This window comes from Giraffa tippelskirchi, chromosome 11 (genome assembly GCF_054371585.1).
Source record: "Giraffa tippelskirchi isolate mGirTip1 chromosome 11, T2T-mGirTip1v1.2.pri, whole genome shotgun sequence".
NCBI classification, from domain to species: Eukaryota; Metazoa; Chordata; class Mammalia; order Artiodactyla; family Giraffidae; genus Giraffa; species Giraffa tippelskirchi.
The window spans coordinates 146,868,530-146,887,725 of record NC_137285.1 but is presented as its reverse complement, the minus strand read 5'-3'; the positions used below and the strand labels follow the sequence as shown (position 1 = coordinate 146,887,725).

General features: G+C 60.1%; 1 protein-coding gene across 1 annotated transcript; it reads left to right on the top strand.

The window, feature by feature from the left end:
* Nucleotides 1-272: 272 nt before the first annotated feature.
* Nucleotides 273-18,536, top strand: MYBPC3 (myosin binding protein C3). Its single transcript, XM_081538673.1, has 33 exons — nt 273-345; nt 1,439-1,705; nt 2,274-2,387; nt 2,466-2,558; nt 2,648-2,796; nt 3,935-4,052; nt 4,556-4,604; nt 4,873-4,902; nt 5,082-5,135; nt 6,385-6,402; nt 6,661-6,815; nt 7,689-7,821; nt 8,185-8,309; nt 8,385-8,490; nt 8,584-8,750; nt 9,123-9,288; nt 10,276-10,382; nt 10,468-10,497; nt 11,321-11,460; nt 11,671-11,751; nt 12,380-12,539; nt 12,831-12,935; nt 13,031-13,219; nt 14,945-15,082; nt 15,223-15,390; nt 16,010-16,098; nt 16,240-16,435; nt 16,658-16,797; nt 17,019-17,178; nt 17,273-17,409; nt 17,680-17,866; nt 18,110-18,147; nt 18,256-18,536. Exons 1-32 carry the CDS (start codon nt 321-323, stop codon nt 18,118-18,120), a joined length of 3,807 nt encoding a protein of 1,268 aa, XP_081394799.1. The 5' UTR covers nt 273-320; the 3' UTR covers nt 18,121-18,147; nt 18,256-18,536.
* Nucleotides 18,537-19,196: the final 660 nt, after the last annotated feature.

Here is a 19,196-nt window from a genome sequence, read left to right as displayed (position 1 = left end):
CGCACAATTTGCCTGTCACAAGGACACATGGACAGGGCTTGGGGTGCCCCTGTGTTGACTGAGGGTTGGGGGGCAGAATCTGTCCTGTGGGGTTGGTGGGAGAGGCGCCAGGGGCCAGCGGAGAAAGACACGGCCACACATTCTCCTGGAGAGCCCTTGATCTCGGGAATTTGTCTATATTTAGCAGGTGGCCGGGCAGGGTGCAGATAAGGAGGGCCTGGAGAGGGGGCGGCCCCTTATATAGTCGGGGACCGGATCCCTGCTCAGGCTCTCTTTGGGTGGCCCGTGCCTGCTCGGTTCCTGCTGGAAACTCTCTCAAGATGCCCGAGCCAGGGAAGAAACCAGGTAACTCCAGGCCTGGTCTGGGGGCCGAGTGTGGGGTAGGGAGGGCTGGGGACACCCTCGGTTAGGGGGTGGGCCCAGGGATGAGCTCCTGAGGGGGTTCCCAGGACAGGGGCTCTGTCCCCCTGGGGTTTTTTTGATTCTCAGTTTCTCCTTCTCATCGTTCTGATGAGAGTGAGGGTAAACCAGGGTCAGGGGCCCAGAGCGGGAGACGGCCAAGGCAGGAAGCCCCCAGGGCTGCTGCTCCACTCTCAGGATGCCGGGGGACCCCTTCCCTGCCTGCATCCCCATCTTCTGGAGCTAGGTTAGCTCTCAGCTTGCCTTTTGGGAAGAGGCTGCTGCAGGAGGCACCCTAGAATGGCTCCAGACTCGAGCCAGTCTCCCTGAACATCTTGGACGGGCCCTCCCCTTTCTGGGTCTTGGTTTCCCAACTGTACAAAGAGGGCTTAGGTGGGTTGCTTCCAGTTCTGAGAGTCTCTGCTTTACGAGCCTGCACCCCTGTGGCCCCCACACCAGGCATGGCCCCCACACTGAGGTGATGCAGGCCCTCTGCTCTGGGGAGAGGGTGGTCAAAGGGCCCCTGAGCCACTGCCAAGGGCAGAGAAAGTCACAGCCCGGAGTCCCCTCCCTGGCCTTACCAAGGTTGTTCAGGTCAGGAATCAGCCCCCCAGCCCCCTCCCAGCCAGCTTTATCTCACTTGCTGATTCCCAGCCCCAGGCCCTTAGAGGACAAATTTAGCCATGTCCAAGTAGGCAGAGTGCTGGCCCCTTGCCAAGGGCCCCAGTTGGTGGGGGCTGGGCTTCCACAGGCAGAGAAGGTGGGCTATTCAGGGACACACCTAGCAAAATTCCTGTATGGTGGATGGACTACAGGCCTGGCTCTCCCACTTCCTGGCTGTGTGATCTTGGGTAAATCACTTAACCTCTCTGAGCCTTGCAGCCCTTATCTGGGGACTGCACCTACCTCATAGAGCCATTGGAGCATTAAACAAGGTGATCCATTAAAACACTCATCACCTTATTTTAATAAGAGGGGATGTAGGAGTGGGGTGCAGGGGCAAGCCAGGGAACCCCTGCAAACTCCATTGGCCCCTCAGTCTCCGCCTTCAGCAAGAAGCCACGGTCTGCAGAGGTGGCCGCCGGCAGCCCTGCCGTGTTTGAGGCCGAGACAGAGCGGGCAGGACTGAAGGTGCGCTGGCAGCGGGCGGGCAGTGACATCAGCGCCAGCGACAAATACGGCCTGGTAGCCGAGGGCACGCGGTACACGCTGACAGTGCGGGATGTGGGTCTTGCCGACCAGGGCTCCTATGCGGTCATCGCTGGCTCCTCCAAGGTCAAGTTTGACCTCAAGGTCATAGACGCAGGTAAGATCCTGGGCAGCCTTCCCTGAAGTTGGAGCAGCCCCGCCAGCTCTCTGTCAATCACGGCACAGGAGATGTCTTCTCACTTTCTTGCCTTGGCTCTGGGTGTGCCCTCAGCCTGCCATGGCCTTTTCCTGTTTTCTGTAGCGAGACCTTTCTGAGTGTCCCTGTGAGGCTCCCTGGCCCATCTGGGCCGTTCTGGAGGTGGGGGAAGTTCAGTGATGAGTCAGACGTAACACTGACCTCCCGCTGGACACCCCCGCACGGATGGGAACTTGGTGGGCTGGGTGTGCTGGCCGGGAAGCCCCGCGAGCCTGTGGGTGTGCACCGAGCCCCAGCCCGGCCTGATGGGCTGGACGGAGACCTGAGCCTGGAGGAGGAGAGGAGGGATGTTCAGGCTGACCCTCTGAGATGAGGGCACAGACAGCTGGTGAGGGCGGGGAGAAGGTGAAATGCGGGCTGAATGGACTTCCTGCAAAGATGGGAAGGGCCAGGGACAAGAGAACCGGGGTGGGGGCGGGGGGGCTCTGATTAGAAGCTGCTCCACAACCCCCGACCTGATCCCCTTCAGGGAAAGCAGAGCCTATGTCAGCCCCTGCTCCCGTCCCCACCGAGGCCCCTGGAGCCCCGGGAGAGGCCCCGACCTCGGTCCCTGAGGCGGAAGGAGGCTCCCAGAGTCCCGAAGGTGAGAGGAGTGGGGCAGGGAGGCCAGGTCGGTGGGGATGTGTGTCCCAGGGCAGGTCTCAAATGCCTCTGCCCACAGGGTCCGGCTCAGCGGCCCCTGAGGGCCCTGGTGCCCCTGACGACCCCATCGGCCTCTTTGTGATAAGGCCACAGGACGGCGAGGTGACCGTGGGTGAGTGTGGGGCTGCTGCCCCCGGGGTGAGGTGCAAGAGGGAGGCACAGGGCGTCCCTCAAGCCCAGACGGTCACCCCTCTCCCGCAGGTGGCAGCATCACCTTCTCAGCCCGTGTGGCCGGAGCCAGCCTCTTGAAACCACCTGTGGTCAAGTGGTTCAAGGGCAAGTGGGTGGACCTGAGCAGTAAGGTGGGGCAGCACCTGCAGCTGCACGACAGCTACGATCGGACCAGCAAGGTGGGGCCCGCGGGCACAGGGTCACGGGGACGCTCAGCAAGGGGCCGCGGAGAGCCCCTGGGAGGCCTGGGGGGCACAGAGAGGCAGGGGTCACTGTGAGACCCGAGCCACAGAGGAGGTGCAGAGAAGGGTTGTGGGAAGCCTGCAAGGCTGGTTGGGGGGCCAGCGGCACTCAGCGAGCATGGGGAGGCTCAGAGGAGGGTTACTGGGGGGCATAGAAGGACACGGGGGCTCAGAGGCGTGATAGTCTCACGTGCGTGCTCAGTCATGTCCAACCTTTGTGACCCCGTGGACTGTAGCCCACCAGGCTCCTCTGTGCATGGGATTTCCCAGGCAAGAATACTGGAGTGGGTTGCCATTTCCTCCTCCAGGGGATCTTCTCGACCCGGGGGTCAAATCCATGTCTCCTGCATTGGCAGGTGGATTCTTTACCACTGAGCCACCAGGGAAGCTATGATAGTCTCAAGGGGGCATAATAAAGTCTGGGGGGCACCAGTCAGTGAGGGTGCAAAGGCCCCAGATGGAAAACTATCAGAGCTCACGGGGCCCTCGATGACCAACCACAGCAATACTCTACACATACGAGGAAACCAAAGCTTGAGAGGTTGCTGTTGGTGGTGCCAGGTCACTCAGAGCCAGGCCTAGAACCTGTGCTTTGACTCCCAGCCTTTGCTCCTCCCACTCTTCCACAGTCCTGGCCCAGGCAAGGGGGCTTCTGGAAGGATAGGGTGGACATGTTCAGTTGTGTGGGCAGTGCCCTGAACAAAAAAATGCCTTTTTTGGGGGGCTGAACTGCGTGGCTTGCAGAATTCCTAATTGGGGATCCAACCTGGGCCCATTGCAGTGAAAGCATGGCATCCTAACCACTGGACTGCCAGGAAATTCCCCCAACATGCCTCATCCTAAGTGAATGCCACTTGCCTTGTAGCCACCCTTGATTTCTATTTTATCACCACCCTGTGCCAGCAGACGGCATGGGTCTTGAGAAGGGGCCCTGTTTTTATGTATATAAAACTGAATAGATTCATGTAAGCCCTGAGGAGTGAGAAGGTCAGTGGCCCTTCGCCACCCAGTCTCCTTTAGGGTGCAGGGCCATGTCCCGTGATCTCCAGCCTCCCCTGACACCTCACCTCCACAGGTCTACCTATTTGAGCTGCACATCATGGATGCCCAGGCCACCTTTGCCGGTGGTTACCGCTGTGAGGTGTCCACCAAGGACAAATTTGACAGCTGCAATTTCAACCTCACTGTCCATGGTGAGAGGCCCTCTGGCATCTGCTGGGTTCAGGCTCCCCATGGGTCCGGCCTCCACACTCACCTCCACTTCCCAGTACTAAGGGGGATGCTGAGCCCTGGCCATACGCCCTCTGATCACATGCCCAACGCTATTCACACAGAAGCGTGCAAGAAACACATCAGGGCTTCTAGGGTTGGGATGGGGCTTGAGCTCAGATCTCACCGGGGGTCTTTATCATCTTGATGTCTCATGATTAGGCACCAGTGAATAGGTGAAGAGTGAGTTGAGAGATGGGAAGGAGATGAATCTGGAAGGTATTGGGGACCATGAACTGCCCCACTTTCCTGGTTCCTCGACGCGGGCTGGGAAGGGCTCAGAAGGCAGGTTCCTGGGACAGATGCCCACTGTCAAGGGGTCATAGGTGGGCAGGCCTGACACCAGGAGATCCCAGGGCAGGGCTTCTGGGCAGACCCCCTCTAAAACCTTCCCCCCTGACTCTCATCTCCCCCTCTTTGAAACCAGAGGCCATTGGCCCCGGAGATGTGGACCTCCGATCAACTTTCCGCCGCACGTGAGTGGCCCTCTCTCCTCGGGGCCCATGGGGGAGGCCAGTGCTGGGGTCTTTGGCCCCTTGGGGTCAGGGCCAGGCTGATGTGAGGGGCCAGGACTGGGGTGGGATGTCAGGGGGAACCAGGTCTGGTGTTGATACGGGGGTCAGAGCAGGGGCATAACATAGGGACCAGGGCTTGGGGTAATGTGAATGGCCAGACTGAAATGGATGGGTGTGGAAGAGAGTAAGCTCCCCAGGCAGGTGAAAAACCTGATTCTTACCCCCGCAGGAGCCTGGCTGGAGGTGGTCGGAGAATCAGGTACCCCTTCCTGCCCACCTGTATGGTGACCCCAGGGGTCTGAGATGGGCAGGGCGCACCTGTTCAGTCAGTGTCCCTTTCTCTCACTGCGCCCCCACCCCCACCCCACCCCCTGCTCCCAAACCCCTTCTCTTAATAGTTGGCTCTATTGTGGCTTTACTGGGGGTTCCTCTCTGTAGTGACAGCCATGACGATGCTGGGACTCTGGACTTCAGCTCCCTGCTGAGGAAGAGGTAAGCCCCAGGGTAGCAGCTCCCAGAACACGCGGCTCCCAGAACAAATTCTGGCCCTGTGGTTTTCCAGCTGTGTGACCCTGAGCAGGTCATGCACCTCTCTGAGCTGGTTTCCTTGTCTGTCAGATGGGACAATCCAGGCGCTGGGAAGAGTCAGAGGTTACATCCCGTGAAGTAACATCCTCATGCTGTTCCCATGACCAGCCTCTACTTTAGTCTGTGATAGCTCTTCTCAGTAGGCTCTGGAGACCCAGAAGCTGGGACAGGGCTCCAAGGCCTCAGGAATTGCCCACCTAGCTCCCCCCATTGCAACCGACTTGTGTCCTCTGTGTCCTGTCCCGCCCTCTCTTGGACCCTGCACTACGGCCAGTGCTGCTTCAGCCCAGAGAATGAGCCCTGGGGTCAAGTGCTTTGGGGCAGCAGGGCCATCCCCACCAGGGCAGATGACAGATGACAAGGCTGGGGATCAGACTGACCTGGGTGAGGATCTGGGTGAGGATCTCCACTGACTGGGGAGAGTCTCTGAGCCTCGGGCTCTCCTGATACCCACCTATCAGAGCTCAGGAGGAATAAACAAGGCCACGTGTGCCCTGTAAACGGAAAGGTGTGAGTGCAGGGAGGAAAGTGGAGGTGAGGCCCTATGCACTGTGGTTCATGGAGGGATGACCCGTGCCTTTGTTACTGAGTCCACACTTGTATTGCTTGCTGCATGACAGGCCAGTAAATCGAGGGACAAGTTGCTGGGGGCAAAGAATAGCGACTTTATTCAGAAAACCAGCAAACCAAGAAGATGGTGGACTAATGCCCCAAAGAACCACCTTACCCCAGTTAGAATTCCGGTTTCTTTTCTACTGAAAGGGGGAGGGTGTGTGGCTGGTTATTACAAACTTCTTAGTAGAATGCTTTGTCCTGGCAGCCCTCCAGGTAGATTTGGTCACAATGTTCTTGTAAACTTCCCACAAGACAACTGTTATCTTTTGTAACTTTTTATCTCTATACAAATGAAAGGTGTTCTATACCTTTAAAGGTCCAGCCAGGGAGACACAGCCTAGAGAATGGACTATCATATACTTTATAGTTCAGGGTATAGACAACATGCTTTTATAAGGGTGCAGAGCCAGCTTGACTAAGAACAGGCAACAGACCACAAGGGTTAGAGCTAAAGGCATGGACTCAATATGGAGTCACCTTTGTTCCTCTCTGTTCGGCCTCTAATGTGTACACTGCCTTTCTGCCCTACCTGGAGCAGCAGTTTACGGACCCCGCGGTGAGTGTCCCAGGAAGCCCCCCCCCCCCGCCCTTATCACCCCTACTTCAGTCAGGAGCCCCTCCCAGTCCCAGTCCCCCATACTGAGCGCCTAAGGCCTCATGATCACCAGAACTGGCCCGGGATCACTCCAGTTCAAGCTGCCCCACCAGAAGGGAAGGGTCAAGAGGGGCAGGGGCAGGTCCCGCTTGGGGAGGGGAGGGGACGGCAACTCTGTCCTGGCCACGGGGGCCCTGAGGCCTCGCCACGTGGACGCAGGCTGGAGGCCCCCGCCGAGGAGGACGTGTGGGAGATCCTGCGGCGGGCGCCCCCGTCGGAGTACGAGCGCATCGCCTTCCAGCACGGAGTCACCGACCTGCGGGGCATGCTCAAGAGGCTCAAGGGCATAAAGCGGGACGAGAAGAAAAGCACAGGTGAGCCTCCCGCGTAGGGCGAGGGGAGGCGAGGCGAGGGCTGGCTGAGCGCCTGTGCAGGCGCGCGCACGCACGCGCTCACGGGAAAGAGCGAGCGGCGTCCAGCTTGACTCAGAGACTCCCGGGAAGGGACCGTTTGGGTGAACGTCCTCTTCTGTGGGGGGAAGAAGCTGGAGTGCCCGGGTTGGCATCTGGTCGCACAGAAAAAGAAAAGGGCAAAGTTAGCCCAGAGACGCCACAGGAAGAGGACGGAGCCCAGGCCAGCCCTCCTCTCCACAGCTAAAGTCAGGAGGCCCCTTCCTCCCCCACCCGCCCTTGGGGAAAAAAGTAGCCTGCTTGATTCTCCTCATGCGCCCCAGAAGGGGGAGAAGCCAGTTTAGCCCAGAGACCCCCCTGCCACCCGGGAAGAGAAAACTCTGGTTAAGCCTCCTCACAGGCAAATAGAACAAGTGGGTGCAGGTGAGCGCCTCTGGCCTCCACCCCAGGTGGGTCAGAGGCGAGGGCTCGGGCCAGCCCTTCCCCATCACGGGCTTAACATGGAGGCCCTGGAAACCCAGTTGAGACAGCAGAGGCGCCTAGAAGGAGGGCATGAACCTGGGGGTTGCTGCAGAAACAGACTGGAGAGGAAGAGAAGGCCCATTTGTCCCATCACCCGTTCTCCTGCCAAGCTCCTGCCTTTCTGGAAGCCCTGTATCCTAGCCCTGAGCTGAGCAGATGAAGGGGAACCCAAGGAAGGAAGACAGAGAGACAAGGAGCTGACAGAGATAAAGAGATATAGTCACAGCCGAGGCACAGAGATGTGGGGAGACAGGACCTTGTCCACTGGGCCTGGGCCAGCCTGGGGAGCAGGGGGCTGAGGGCGGGGGTGCTCAGCCTTTCAGAAGAAGCTGCAGCCGGCCTACCAGGTGAGCAAGGGCCACAAGATCCGGCTGATGGTGGAGCTGGCCGACCCTGACGCCGAGGTCAAGTGGCTTAAGAACGGACAGGAGATTCAGATGAGTGGCAGGTGAGGGTGGGAAGCGGGGCCTGGGGGTTCTGGGGCGGGGGAGGGCTGCTCCCCAACCCTGCTGTCCCTGCCTCTCTCTCTGCCCCTGCCCTCTGGCCAGCTCTCACTCCCTATCTCTGTCTCTCGAAGTTTCTCTGGGTTCTAACTCCTGTCTGTTTCTTCCCGGCTCTTTGCCTGCTCATTTTCTCTTCATCTCGCTCCTCCCATCGGGAGTGCTCCACTGGCTTCTTCTGCTCCACAGCAAGTAAGGTTCCTAGAAGTCTTGGGGTGGGGGCACAGGGGTCCCGACGGGGGTTTAAGGGGACACCCAGGGCCCAGGCGGGGAGTCCATGGGTCTCCTGCCCCCACTCTGGCCCTACCCAGGTACATCTTCGAGTCCATCGGCGCCAAACGCACGCTGACCATCAGCCAGTGCTCACTGGCAGACGACGCAGCCTACCAGTGCGTGGTGGGCGACCAAAAGTGCAGCACCGAGCTCTTTGTCAAAGGTGGGCCTGGGACCCTGAGACCCTGAGAGGGGGCCCATGGAGCGGCCTGCCCATCTCGCTCCCTCCGTTTGACAGAGCCCCCCGTGCTGATCACGCGGCCCTTGGAGGACCAGCTGGTGATGGTGGGGCAGCGAGTGGAGTTTGAATGTGAAGTGTCGGAGGAGGGGGCTCAGGTGAAATGGTGAGTGCGGAGGCAGGGGGTCGTGGGGCAGGGCCGGGGGCCTGGGGTATCCCCAGAGGGGGCCCTGGCACCAGCTGCCCACCCTCTGGCCAGGCTGAAGGACGGGGTGGAGCTGACCCGGGAGGAGACCTTTAAATACCGGTTCAAGAAGGACGGTCAGAAACACCACCTGATCATCAACGAGGCGACGCTGGAGGACGCTGGGCACTATGCGCTGCGCACCAGTGGGGGCCAGGCTCTGGCTGAACTCATCGTGCAGGGTGAGGCCCGGGGAGGCCCCCTGAGCCCCCCAGCCATGGACAGGAATTGAGCAAAGCCAGTATCGAGGCCAGCATGGTGCTGGACATGTCACTTTAATACCTCAAACCTCACCTTTCTCATCCATAAAACAAGGATGCTGGGGTGACCATCTGGAGAGTGTTGGGAGGTTCAGATTCAGGGGGCCTGGTTAGCGTCACCCACCCTGGCACGCTTAGATTCCTTGTGTACACAGCACCGTCACAGGCACACAGGCATTGCACTCCTGCACGTACTCGTGCGTTTTCACAAGCCCACAAGATCTCCGCAGGGATTCCCACCCACACACCCCCTCCCCAGCTCACTGGCTCTGCCCCTGCGCCCCCCCCCCCCAGAGAAGAAGCTGGAGGTGTACCAGAGCATCGCGGACTTGACGGTGGGCTCAAAGGACCAGGCTGTCTTCAAGTGTGAGGTGTCAGATGAGAACGTGCGGGGTGTATGGCTGAAGAACGGAAAGGAGCTGGTGCCTGACAGCCGCATAAAGGTGTCCCACATCGGGCGGTGAGTGTGCAGGGTGTGCCAGGGACAGACTCACGGAGGGACAGCAAGAAACAGAGACTGAGATAGACACAGGGAGGGACAGACGCACAGAAAAACAGGCTGAAACGGAGAAAAAGAGACGAATGGAAAGAGATGCTTAGCGCTGAGAGTGAAGTAGAGACAGAGACTGAGAGACAGGAGGAGAGAGAGACGAACAGAAAGGGACAGACACACAATCAGGACAGAGACAAATAGAAAAAGGGATACACCTGAGTGTGGAGAGGCAGAAGCATACAGAAAAGGAGGGTCCGTTAGAGACGGAGGAGGAAGTCAGAGACAAAGACGAAGCAGTGAGAGAGACAGGCTGGGACCCCCAGCCTCTCCCGCAGCTCGTGACCAGGGCAGGGAGCCACGGGCGATGGCCCTGGCCAGGGGCCCTCACTGTCTCCCACTGTCTTACTCATACCCTGAGTATCTGGGCCAGCCCGTGCTGGGCCCGAGGTCACAGAGATTAATGTGACAAGCCCCTGCCCAGTCTCCAAGGGCCCAGCCAAGGGGACATGTCTACACTGCTTACCTCTGAAACCAGGCAAGGGAGCGGAAAAATTCAAAAGCAGAGAAAGACAGCACTTAAAAAATATATATATTTTTTGGCTGTGCTGGGTCTTCGTTGCTGTGCACCAGCTTTCTCAGCTGTGGCAAGCGGGAGCTACCCTTGAGTTGCTCGGGCTTCTCATGGCGGTGGTTTTTCTTTTCGAGGAGGACAAGCTCTAGGTGCAGCTGCTTTAGTTGCTCCTCAGCATGTGAAATCTTCCCGGACAAACCCACGTCCCGTGCGTTGCCAGATGAATTCCTAACCACTGGACCACTAGGGAAGTCCGAGGAAACACTTCTGCACACCATTGAGCCAGGGCAGGGCGAGGGCTCCCTGGAGCCCTGGCTGGGGTGTCTGGTGAGGCAAGGGGTGCATGGCCCAGCAGGGTCCCTTGAGCCACCACTGCCCTGTAGGGTCCACAAGCTGACCATTGACGACGTCACGCCCGCAGACGAGGCGGACTACAGCTTTGTGCCGGAAGGCTTCGCCTGTAACCTGTCTGCCAAGCTCCACTTCATGGGTGAGCGGGTGCTGAGGGGCAGAGGGGCCCCTGCCGCGGGGCCCTGCCTGCACCCGGGGGCCACTTGCTCTTCCGTCTCTTGCAGAGGTCAAGATTGACTTCGTGCCCAGGCAGGGTGAGTCTTGGGCCCCTGCATGCTGCCTCCCCTACTCTGCCAGGGTCTCCCCTCCACTCACAGAAGTAATGAGCCGGGGTCGGGACCTGGCTCAGCCTGAGGCCCAGCCTCAGTGCTGCCACTCCCGACCACAGGCTGGCTGCCGTCTGCCTCGGCCTCAGCCTCCTCACCTCTAAAATGGGGACCCCGAAGTGGCTCCCCGATGGAGTGATAGGAACGACATAAGGTGGTATGTGTGAGCTTGCAGAGCACATCGCAGTTGTGGGGTTTTATTACTTTATCTTTTCTGCTTTTAGATTAAGCTGCAATCAGGCATTTTAGGATTTTAACTTCAGGAGACTCATTCAGGCTGAGGCAGGCTCTAGGTCAGGGTTCTGCAAACAGGGCCCAGTGAGTCTGAGGAGCCCTGACCCATCTGTCCTGCTGCTTGTTGATTCAGAGAGTGCCTTGGCGTCAAAGGCTCTGAAAAGTCCTACTTAAGTTGGTTTAACCCAGGGTTTCTTAAATATTTTCCATGGAAATTTTTTTTTTTCTAGGAAGACACTGGTGTTCCCCCAGATACAATCTGAGAAATGCTATCCTAGGTGACCCAACGTCATGAACCTCCCTGGGAACTTCCTGGGGAGACGGCAGTGTTTTAGGCGTTGGTCCGGCAGTGGTGACTCAGGTGTATGTTTGTCAGTACTCATTAAGCAGTACCTCGATAAAATAAACGCAGAAAATAAACCAACACCCAGGGGCATATGTGGCTTCCAGTTTTCCCTACTTTCAGAGGCCTGGGGCCCTTTTCCTCCTTCTCTGACCTGTCCTGTCTCCCTGCCAGAACCTCCTAAGATCCACCTGGACTGCCCGGGCCGCGTGCCAGACACCATCGTGGTGGTGGCCGGGAACAAGCTACGCCTGGACGTCCCTATCTCCGGGGACCCTGCTCCTACTGTGATTTGGCAGAAGACCATCACAAAGGTACTGCAGACCCCTCCCCCCACGTCCCCATCTGTAAAATGGGTGCATGGAACCAGCATGCTCCCCATCCCACCTGGGCACGCCCTACATCTGGCCGAGAGGGTGGGCAAAGAGACAAGGACTGGGTGCTTGGCAGGGGTTCCCTCCAGGCTGAACCAGACCTTCCTTCTCCCTCCCTCCCTCCCTCCTTCCTTCCTGTTCTGTTTCCAGGGGAATAAGGTCCCAGCAGCTCCAGCCCCCGATGCATCAGAGGAGTCAGGTGCCAGTGATGAGTGGGTGTTTGACAAGAAGGTGAGCAAGGCTGAAGGAGGCTCGTTTGCCTGCAGTCCGTTTCTGTCCACGTGGTATCCAGCCTCGGGCGAGGTCTCTGTTAAGGTGCCCCATCTAGCCAGCTGTGTTCCTGCCCCAGGCAGGGTCTCCACTGGACCCTCATGCCCCAGACAGACATGTTCACACCGACCACACCCCAGGAAGTCCTCCGAACTTGGGGGCTCCCTGGCTCTTGTCTTCCTGAGCCTGCCTTGACTTTGTGCTTCCCCCCAGCTGGGGAGTGGGTCCCTGGCCCTTTTTCAGTTGGAGTCGCGGCTGGGGCACTGCTCCTGGCTTTTCCTCCTCCACGCTCTGCTGGCTCCTCTGCGCAGCTGAGGTCTTCTGAGATCCTCACAGTAATTGTGTGAGGTCACGCAGGTCAGAAAGGGAAACTGAGGGTGGAGAGGACAGGTAATTGCCTCCGGGCAGGTGGTGGGGAAGGGTCTTGGATTAGACGCTCACACAGTGCGGTTTCCACTCAAGGTGCGTCTCCCCAGCAGACCTGGCGCTGAGCTTCATGCCCATCTCAGGGCTGTCGGCTGCTGCAGAGGCTGCAGGAACCCCTGGGGTCTGACTTGAGTCCCTCCCCCAACTCCTCCTCCCCTGCCAGCTGCTGTGTGAGACCGAGGGCCGGGTCCGAGTGGAGACCACCAAGGACCGCAGCATCTTCACCGTGGAGGGGGCCGAGCAGGAGGACGAGGGGGTCTACGTGGTCACGGTGAAGAACCCCGTGGGAGAGGACCAAGTCAGCCTCACGGTCAAGGTCATCGGTGAGGCAGGGTTGGGGGGAGAGCGCAGAGGGGGAACCAAGGAGGTCCCGCCCGTTCAGTCCTTTAGCCTCTCAACAGACAGATCCATAGAGTGGTTGGGACTTGGACCTGGGGGAACACGGGCGGTGGGGAGCCATAGCCAGTTGATTGCAGGATGGTGACCTGATGAGAACCGCATTCTGGAAAGATGGCATTAGGCTCTGGGGGCACGGGGGAGCCTGTTTAGGGTGGTGAGGGGATGGGCACTGTTGGCCCCGGCTGGGCAGGGCACATGTGGTTCCACTCGCCCAGATGTGCCGGATGCTCCCGCGGCCCCTGAGATCAGCAAGGTGGGCGAGGACTCGTGCACGGTGCGCTGGGAGCCCCCAGCCTACGACGGCGGGCAGCCAGTCCTGGGTGAGCTGAGGGCGCAGGACTGAGCCCCGGGCAGGGCGCGTGGGGCAGGGGGCTGAGCTGCAGGCCAGACCAGCGCTCCCGCCTCCCTGCTCCAGGCTACATCCTGGAGCGCAAGAAGAAGAAGAGCTTCCGCTGGATGCGGCTGAACTTTGACCTGCTGCGGGAGCTGAGCCACGAGGCACGCCGCATGATCGAGGGCGTGATCTATGAGATGCGGGTCTATGCAGTCAACGCCGTGGGCATGTCCAGGCCCAGCCCTGCCTCCCAGCCCTTCATGCCCATCGGTGAGCCTGTGGATCCTCCCAGCCCTGCCCTGGGCCATCTCAGTCAGGGCGCAGTAACCACAGCTGCCCTGTGGGCTGCATTTACATCCCTCGTCTTCCTTCATTACCGTCATCTCACAGGTGAAGAAAGGGAGGCTCTGAGAAGTTAAAGGACTTGCTCAAGGAGCCCAGCTGGCAAGGGGTGGAGCTGAGACTCACCCCTCTCCAGCCTCTCTTTCCGCATCTGTGAAGTGGGGATAATGACAATGTCTGTTTCATAGAACTGCTGTTAAGATGAAGTGAGAGCATGCAGGTGGAGCACCTGGCATAGATGTTTGTTTTCCCCTGTTCCCCACTGTCTTCAGCAGGGTTTGTGAACCAGAGAAGGGGTGAGGGCAATAGGGTGCTCAGGGTCTGAGGGGTGTCTGTCTGTGGAAAGGGCCTTGGACCAGGAACCAGAGATGGGGTTGCAGAGCCAGCGCCTTCGTCCTCAGGAGGAATATCTGGAGTCATGGTCTCCCCTGAGCCTCAGTTTCCACATCTGTATAATGGGGGTTGAGAAGTCCCCAGGAGGAATATCTGGAGTCAGGGTCTCCCCTGAGCCTCAGTTTCCGCATCTGTATAATGGGGGTTGAGAAGTCCCCAGGAGGAATATCTGGAGTCAGGGTCTCCCCTGAGCCTCAGTTTCCGCATCTGTATAATGGGGGTTGAGAAGTCCCCAGGAGGAATATCTGGAGTCAGGGTCTCCCCTGAGCCTCAGTTTCCGCATCTGTATAATGGGGGTTGAGAAGTCCCCAGGAGGAATATCTGGAGTCAGGGTCTCCCCTGAGCCTCAGTTTCCGCATCTGTATAATGGGGGTTGAGAAGTCCCCAGGAGGAATATCTGGAGTCAGGGTCTCCCCTGAGCCTCAGTTTCCGCATCTGTATAATGGGGGTTGAGAAGTCCCCAGGAGGAATATCTGGAGTCAGGGTCTCCCCTGAGCCTCAGTTTCCGCATCTGTATAATGGGGGTTGAGAAGTCCCCAGGAGGAATATCTGGAGTCAGGGTCTCCCCTGAGCCTCAGTTTCCGCATCTGTATAATGGGGGTTGAGAAGTCCCCAGGAGGAATATCTGGAGTCAGGGTCTCCCCTGAGCCTCAGTTTCCGCATCTGTATAATGGGGGTTGAGAAGTCCCCCGGAGGAATATCTGGAGTCAGGGTCTCCCCTGAGCCTCAGTTTCCGCATCTGTATAATGGGGGTTGAGAAGGTAGAGCAGACCCCGAGGTGTGGCACTCTTGAGGACACCTGTCGGTATCAGGACCTGTGGGTCTAGGGCAAGGGGTGGCTGGCCGTAGTGGGGCGGACACAGGGAGAGGCACAGTTTGGTGAGATGGCAGGAAGAAGGTGCCCTGGGGAGCAGGGCTCAGGCCTCCCTCTTTAGGGACTGACTGCCCGTTTTCTCAGCTCACTCGTACAATGCCAGGAAACTTCACGTTTTGGGCTAGTTTTCCCTTAAGTTACATCTATAGCGTTTCCTGCACTGTCTGACAGAAGCGACTCCTAAGCATGCTGGTGTTTTGGGTGTCTTTTTAGATCTTCTGTAATTGCTGGTGCTGTTTGGGTGTGTGTGTGTTTCTGAGTCTTTCTAGCCGGAATATTTATCGAGTGCTTGAAGGCCAGTCTAAGGGGGAGGGTTTCCCTGGATCCTTCAGCATCGCTGACTGGCGCAGCCTTGCTCAGACCCCGTCTGCCTCCCCTCTGCCCAGGTCCACCCAGCGAGCCCACCCACCTGGCGGTGGAGGATGTCTCCGACACCACCGTCTCCCTCAAGTGGAGGCCCCCCGAGCGCGTGGGAGCCGGAGGGCTGGATGGCTACAGCGTGGAGTACTGCCGGGAGGGCTCCGGTGAGAAGCGCCCCGGGCCCTCTGCCCCCAGGCCGGCCCCCGGCCCCCTGCTGGGCCCATCGGCCACCAGGGAGGTTGGTGGCAGGGTGCGGACCCTGCTGGCCTTGCCGCCTCACCGCCGCCACCTCCCCTGCCCGCAGTCTCGGCGTGGGTGTCTGCCCTGCCCGGGCTGATCGAGCGCACGTCACTGCTGGTGAAGGACCTGCCCACGGGGGCCCGCATGCTCTTCCGTGTGCGGGCACATAACATGGCAGGGTCTGGACCCCCCGCCACCACCAAGGAGCCTGTGACGGTGCAGGAGCTGCTGCGTGAGTGGACCCGGCGCCCTCGGCGTGCAGTGCGGGGGGCAGTCGGGGAGAGCCTGCCAGAGGGACGGAGGGGCCAGCGCCTTTCCCCCGAGGCTGCACGTGCGGGAGGGGAGGGGGCTCCCGCCTGCTGCCCCACGTCAGTCCCCGGTTCCGGACCAGGGAAAGCGTAAGTCATCGCACCGTCACTGTCGAGCTCTGTTCTGTGGGTCTGTCAGCTCCATCAGGTCGGCGTTGTCCATGTGCTCAGGACAGGGCCGTGAGGTCACTGTGGGTCAGATTGGCCCCTGGGGGGATCCACTGTCCGTGAATCCGTCACCAGCAAAGGATGGATCGTTGAGAAACTGCTGCTCAGAGTGGACAGGAAACAGCAGGGGGCGTAGAGGCGAAGGCCTAGATTAGCATCCTGACCTGTGCCTGACTGGCCATGGGACCTTGAATAAGTCCCTCACCCGCTCTGGTCCGTGCCTGTGTCGCAGTGTGCTGAGGCCGCATGGCGGCGGGAGCTCTGTGACCTTTGGGGCCAGGGCTGGGCAGCGGGAGGAGAGGAGGGCCCAGCCGCGGCTCTCCAGCCCCGCCCCGGGCCTGCGGGCCCCGCCAAGCCTCACTCCTGTGCCCGCAGAGCGGCCTCGGCTGCAGCTGCCCAGACACCTTCGCCAGACCATCCAGAAGAAGGTTGGGGAGCCCGTGAACCTCCTCATTCCTTTCCAGGTAGGGCTGGCCCCCGTCCCAACCCCTGCGCGCTGTCCTTCCCGGCACACACGCGCGTTCTCGGCAAGGCTGGGGCGGTGGCCGGGGGGGCGGTGGCCAGGAGGGTGGGCCTGGCCCCTGGTGAGCTGTGCTCCCCCACAGGGCAAGCCCCGGCCTCAGGTGACCTGGACCAAGGAGGGGCAGCCGCTGGCAGGCGAGGAGGTGAGCATCCGCAACAGCCCCACCAACACCATCCTGTTCATCCGGGCCGCGCGCCGCGCCCACTCGGGCACCTACCAGGTGACGCTGCGCGTTGAGAACATGGAGGACAAGGCCCAGCTGGTGCTGCAGGTCGTTGGTACGTGGCTCTAGGGCTTCCCTCGGAGCCTGAGCCCCTCCAGTCCCTGAACAGGGTTGCAGCTTGTCATCTTGCAGGCCTGGGGCCCCTCCTCTGGGAGGCCCAGAGCCCCTGCGAGGATGGCAGGCCAGATCCTGGCAGGGCAAGGGGGCCCCTGGAGCCTGGCGCCGCCTGCTTGTACAGTCAGAGGCGTGGGATTACAGCTGAGTCTGTCTCCTGCAGACAAGCCAAGTCCCCCACAGGATATCCAGGTCGCCGAGGCGTGGGGGTTCAATGTGGCTCTGGAGTGGAAGCCGCCCCAAGATGATGGGAACACAGAGCTCTGGGGGTACACGGTTCAGAAGGCCGACAAGAAGACCATGGTGAGCCTGGGGGCCGGGCCCCAATCCCTGCCCAGGGCCCAGGCCCCAATCCCTGCCCAGGGCCCAGCTTTCCTTTCCTGCCCTTAGGCGGGGCCCTCCTCTTCTCTGATCTGGTTCCTTCCACAGTGAGGGTGCATGCAGACAACAGGGGTACCCGAGAGGGGCCCTGGCAGCAAGTAGGGCCCGCCTCAGCGGGAACTCTTCCTTCCCTCCCCACCCAGGAGTGGTTCACGGTCCTGGAGCATTACCGCCGCACACACTGCGTCGTGTCGGAGCTCATCATCGGCAATGGCTACTACTTCCGGGTCTTCAGCCATAACACAGTGGGGCCCAGCGACAGAGCCGCCACCACCAAGGAGCCGGTCTTTATCCCCAGACCAGGTGCTGGGCCCTCACTAACCCCTGGGGTGGGCAGGGCAGGGAGGCGAGCCTGGCTTGGTGCGATCCTCTGGGTGCTGAGTTCTGACCCCCACAGGCATCACGTATGAGTCACCCAAGTACAAGGCCCTGGACTTCTCCGAGGCCCCCAGCTTCACCCGCCCGCTGGTGAATCGATCGGTCATTGCTGGCTATAACACTACCCTTTGCTGTGCCGTTCGGGGCACCCCCAAGGTAGGGAACTGCAGGCCCGGGTCCAGGCCGACCCAGGAGACCGGCCTGTGCGCCCCCACCTCAAGCAGTCCTCCTCCCTAGGCTGCCCCTTCTTCTTCTCCACCCCTGGGGGTCAGGTCCCTCCGTGAAGAGGGCCGAGACACTCCTGCTGGCTCCCTGTTTGCACGTGGCCTTGGCCACAGTCCGGAACTCCAGGGGGAGCTCAGAGTAGAAACAAACGTCTGGTCTCCCTCAACCTGAGAGACCTCCCTCCCCCCCTTCCATCTTCAGCCCAAGATTTCCTGGTTCAAGAATGGCCTGGACTTGGGCAAAGACGCCCGCTTCCGCATGTTCAGCAAGCAGGGAGTGCTGACCCTGGAGATCAGAAAGCCCTGCCCCTTCGATGGGGGCATCTACGCCTGCAGGGCCACCAATGTGGAAGGCGAGGCCCAGTGCGAGTGCCGCCTGGAGGTGCGAGGTGAGGAGCCACCGGCCGAGGCCGGGTGCCCTCGGGGACGCTGGGCTTTCGGCCTGCTCTTCTGGCCCAAGCTGCTGCTCTGGCTGAGAGCGCAGCTGGCACGGCCAGGTGGTACTGGCCCCTGGACATTGCTGCCAGAGCCGCTCCCTGAGCCTTCCCGAAGGCTGGGGGGCAGGGGCGGGGGCCACACATGGTGCTGGGAGGTGCAGCACGGATTTGGCATGGCCTCCTCCTCTCCCGCAGTGCCTCAGTGACCCGGCTGGCTCCCTGGGGATGGCCAGGTATGTGCTCCAGATCGCCCTTGGTCCAGGGGCAGCCACCAGGAAGTGGGGTGCAGGAGGCTCTTAGGGTTTCAGCCCAGCTCACTCAGACGGGAACCTGAATTACAGGTGCAGCTGGAGCCGGCCCGTCTGCCAGGAGCCTGGAAGGAAGCTGGACAGGCCACCTTCCTGCTGCTGGATGTGTGCGCACGTGTGTACACTGGAGTTGAGTGGGGGGAGCACCCGTAGGGCAGCAGAGTCACGACGAGCGGGCACATTCTGACCTCAGGCCTCCATGCGGAAGCTCTCAGACCCTGTGTGGGCCTTGGACGTGATGGCTGCGGACAGGCCTTTCTGGCCCGCTGTTTCCTCAGCATGTGAGGGCAATAAAAGATCAGTGCAGCCACCGAGAACTGACTCTTCTGTCCAAGGTGCCTGTTTTCACAAGAAGCACAGGAAGATTTATATTGACAACAAACTGAAGGCAGGTATTTCTCCCGGATGAATTAAATGAGGACCAGAACAGGATCCTCGATTCACAGAACGTTAATAGAAGGAACTCAGTTTCCCGGACCTTCAGTTGAGGAAACCGAGGAGCTGTGACAGAGGAAAGTGTACCATTAGCAACAGGGCCAGAAACCCCAGGCTCTGCCATTGTCCTGGTGACCGTGGTCACGGCCTGGTGGGGGGTAGTGATGGACGTCCGTGTTTGTCCATAAGGCCTGGGGTGAAAGTGTCCCAGCTGCTTTGGGGCCCCAGTAGGCAAAGAGCACGCTGCCCACCCACAGCTGTGTTGCATGGGGAGAGGGTCCTGTCTGGACAAGACGGGACCAGGAACGTGTGTGGGGGCCAGGGCCCTACTCTGCTCCCTTCCCCCTGGAGCACTCGGAGGCCCATCACCAATTTCCTTTTGGGAGGAGAAAGCCAGCAGCTTTCCGAGGTGCTCTGGTAGAGTGGTTTTTCCATGGTATGGAACAAAAGTTCATGAAGGCTGGTCCAAGGTTGCTTCTCACGAGTCCTGCCCAGCCTCAGACACTCCTGGTCTCCAGGCCCTGGGGGAGGCTCTGGCC

Bases quoted from the DNA above. Each gene is read 5' to 3' on its own strand.
- MYBPC3 (XM_081538673.1), top strand. From the start codon at position 321: ATGCCCGAGCCAGGGAAGAAACCAG. The intron at 4,903-5,081 runs GTACCCCTTCCT...TCCTCTCTGTAG, and splicing joins GGAGGTGGTCGGAGAATCAG to TGACAGCCATGACGATGCTG. The intron at 17,410-17,679 runs GTAGGGAACTGC...TTCCATCTTCAG, and splicing joins CCGTTCGGGGCACCCCCAAG to CCCAAGATTTCCTGGTTCAA.